The sequence below is a fragment of the Austrofundulus limnaeus genome, unplaced genomic scaffold (assembly GCF_001266775.1).
Source record: "Austrofundulus limnaeus strain Quisiro unplaced genomic scaffold, Austrofundulus_limnaeus-1.0 Scaffold1254, whole genome shotgun sequence".
Taxonomy (NCBI): Eukaryota; Metazoa; Chordata; class Actinopteri; order Cyprinodontiformes; family Rivulidae; genus Austrofundulus; species Austrofundulus limnaeus.
This window is the reverse complement of record NW_013953656.1, coordinates 31,516-34,411: the sequence shown is the minus strand read 5'-3', so window position 1 is coordinate 34,411 and position 2,896 is coordinate 31,516. Positions and strand designations below refer to the sequence as shown.

Genomic DNA, 2,896 nt, shown 5'->3' with positions numbered 1-2,896 from the left:
AACATAGGCCCAAATTACTACCTGATCAGGTGAGGTTCTGAAGCCAGTCAGTAGCTTGCTGTTCTTTTCTTCTCTGAATGGCRCACACTTCAAGGCTTGAATAACATGGTTCCCACCATGTCGGACACGAGCATGCTCACCAAAACCAGTAKCTCCAGTTTGATCCTCAACCGGAAAACAGGGCACGGCTGATATAGATCCAAAGAGAGAGCAGGTGCTGGACGTAGGACCACGGTTCCACCTGACTGGATCTCTTCCTTTTATCCCCCTGCATCAGCACAAGCAGCCCTGTGCCGGAAATCAACCGTTTCACCCGCCAAAGCTCGCCTGACAACTTTTGATCACTTGTATTTCTGTGTGGGAACATCCCAGGAACTTGCAACCACCTCCAGGTTGTAGCGGAGATCCAGAACATTAAAACAGCCGTCTTCCGCCCAGATCTGACGCTCAGCTGGCGCTAGAGGCTCMGGAGTAAATTGAGTACTATATCGCCCACCAAAGCGCCTTTTTCGGCCAGTCGTTGGTTAATAGCTCCGCGGGGAAACGTCCCAGGAACTTGCAACACCTCCAGTTTGTAGAGGAGGACAACAGCTTTCCAAAGTCATCTCACTTTCCCGGACTCGATGCTCAGAGTCCGCGGGAGAAGCAAACAAATGTTGAAATTTCCTCCCAAAAATGCACATGAAATGCACTAAGTCGTGCGTAATTAGCTTATAGCTCCATGGGGCAATGTCACAGAGACTTCATTCAAGTATCAGCTTGTAGGGCAGAACCAGAGCTTTAAAACCCAACCAGCCACTCTGGGATCCGATGCTCCTAGCCCGGGAAGGGGGACTAAAACCACCCCGGCGGAGGTCCGACGGTGCATAATGTTGGAGGTTTTTCGCTTATATCTCCGTGGGGGAACGTTGCAGGGACTTCATTCTAYTTTCACCTTGTAGGGCAGAACCAGAGCTTTCAAACAAGACCAGCCATTCCGGGATGCGACGCTCAAAGCCGGCGCTAGAGGTTGCGCTGCGCGGGCACCTGGGAATCAGCTGGTGGCGAGCGACTGGTTGGKCACCCCTGGTCTACAGGGTGGTTGGCTGGAGCGGCAGCTTATCTGCAGCTGAGAGGTTAGATAAGCTCATCAGGAAGACCAGCTCTGTGCTGGGATGCCCCCTCCACACACAGTGCAGGTGGTGGGAGACAGAAGAACTCTGACTAAAATAATTGATGAACAACGTCTCCCACCCCATGAAGCTGTGGCTGAACTGAGAGCTCCTTCAGATAGACTGCTGCATCCGAGGTGCACAAAGGAGCGTTACTGTAGATCCTTCCTCCCATCAGCTGTCAGACTCTATAACCACCACACCCAAGAATAACAATATGTGTTTACGAAAATCACAATAAGTGTTTACAAATATCACAATAAATGTTTACAAAAATCATGTGTGTGTGTGTGTGTGTGTGTGTGTGTGTGTGTGTGTTTAGGGTCCATTCAAGGCTCATCACTCTGTACGGGGAGGAAGTGGATGAGGCTGAGTCGACCACCTCCTGCAACTGCTTCTGACACCAACATGCATTCATCCCACAGTAACCTGACAGTTTGTCCTGTAGCAACGTCTGCTGCACGTTTTAATCTTCTGTTACTCTGAAACTATGTAATTTAGGATTAGCTTTAGTGTCATGACTCATGTAAAAACTACCACACATTTATTAATTTTAATCTGATTATGTTTTTGTGGCATACAGTCAATGTTTTCCTCTTTAGTTTGAGTTTCAGTTTATTTTTTAAAATCTGGAATTATCTAGGGTTAGTATTTGATCCTATATTCATCATATGCATCTTATGCATTCCTTTCAGTAATATTTTTTGTATCATACTTGTTATTTTTATATTAGCTCACTCTGTGATGCTTTGCTTTTTACTTTTGTAAGCACCTGTAAAAATGTAGCCAAATGAACTTCAGATGTATAGAGTAAAAATACATTTCCATGTTGTGGTAGCAAACATTTAGTACAAAAAGCAGTTGTTACAAATGTATTTTGACTGCAGAATCAATGCTACATGGCTCAGAACTGCCTGATTCTATTGGCTTTACCAAAGATGGACGTCAGTAGCAGAACTCCAACAGCTCTGTAATTTATCTGGATTAGTAGAAGCTAAAAACAAACTGGTGGTGTAGTCTTTCAGAAAAACTGTTTTAAAACTCCCCATGTCTGACTACAGAGCAACGTGCATAAATTTGATTAAAAATGAGGCATCATTTTTGGAAACTGGATCAAAAAATTTCAGGGGGATGGAGTTTCTTTTTAAACTATCAAATCATTTTGGGGTACTAAATTACTTTTTTGTAGTTTTTTTCTTTTTTCAAAACTTTCCATGAAATAAATATGACAACTTTTAAAACTATCTGAAATATATATGTTTTTAATTAAAGGTCTCTGATGGGTTTGTAGGGGTCACCCCCAGGGGTAATAAACATTCCCACCTGTCTTTGACCCTGGTCTCAGAAGACCTCCCTCAAAAGAGACGTTTTATTTTCTTTAATCAAGATAATAAAACAATATTGTTCTTTATATTTTAGATTTGTTTTCTGTTAACTAAAAGTTATTGTAATTTTATAAATCAAAGTTACATAATGAAATAATTGACCATATTCTTGCATTATAATTAAAAAAAGAAAAAACACAAAAATAATATTGTTCCAGTTTTTCTTTGTTTAATGCAAATTCTTGTTTTAATCAACTGTTATTTGACAGTTATGTGATTATGTTTTTTTCTGATTTATTTTTCTTTAAATTGATCACAATGATTTAGTTCACTGTTTTATTCTGAAATATATACAATTGTGTACACATACTGTATGTTTCATGCTGCATGTTTCCATCTGCTTCCCAAACAGAATGGTAC

At 41.3% G+C, this 2,896-nt stretch overlaps 1 protein-coding gene across 1 annotated transcript in view; it reads left to right on the top strand.

Moving 5' to 3' along the window:
* cerkl (CERK like autophagy regulator) overlaps positions 1–2,547 on the top strand; it is a gene marked incomplete at its 5' end in the record, with an annotated part of 37,359 nt that extends 34,812 nt beyond the window's left edge. The window contains 1 exon segment of the mRNA XM_014031455.1: positions 1,474–2,547. Within this exon segment, the coding sequence (XP_013886909.1) occupies positions 1,474–1,552 (79 nt within the window). The 3' untranslated portion in view covers positions 1,553–2,547.
* Positions 2,548–2,896: the final 349 nt, after the last annotated feature.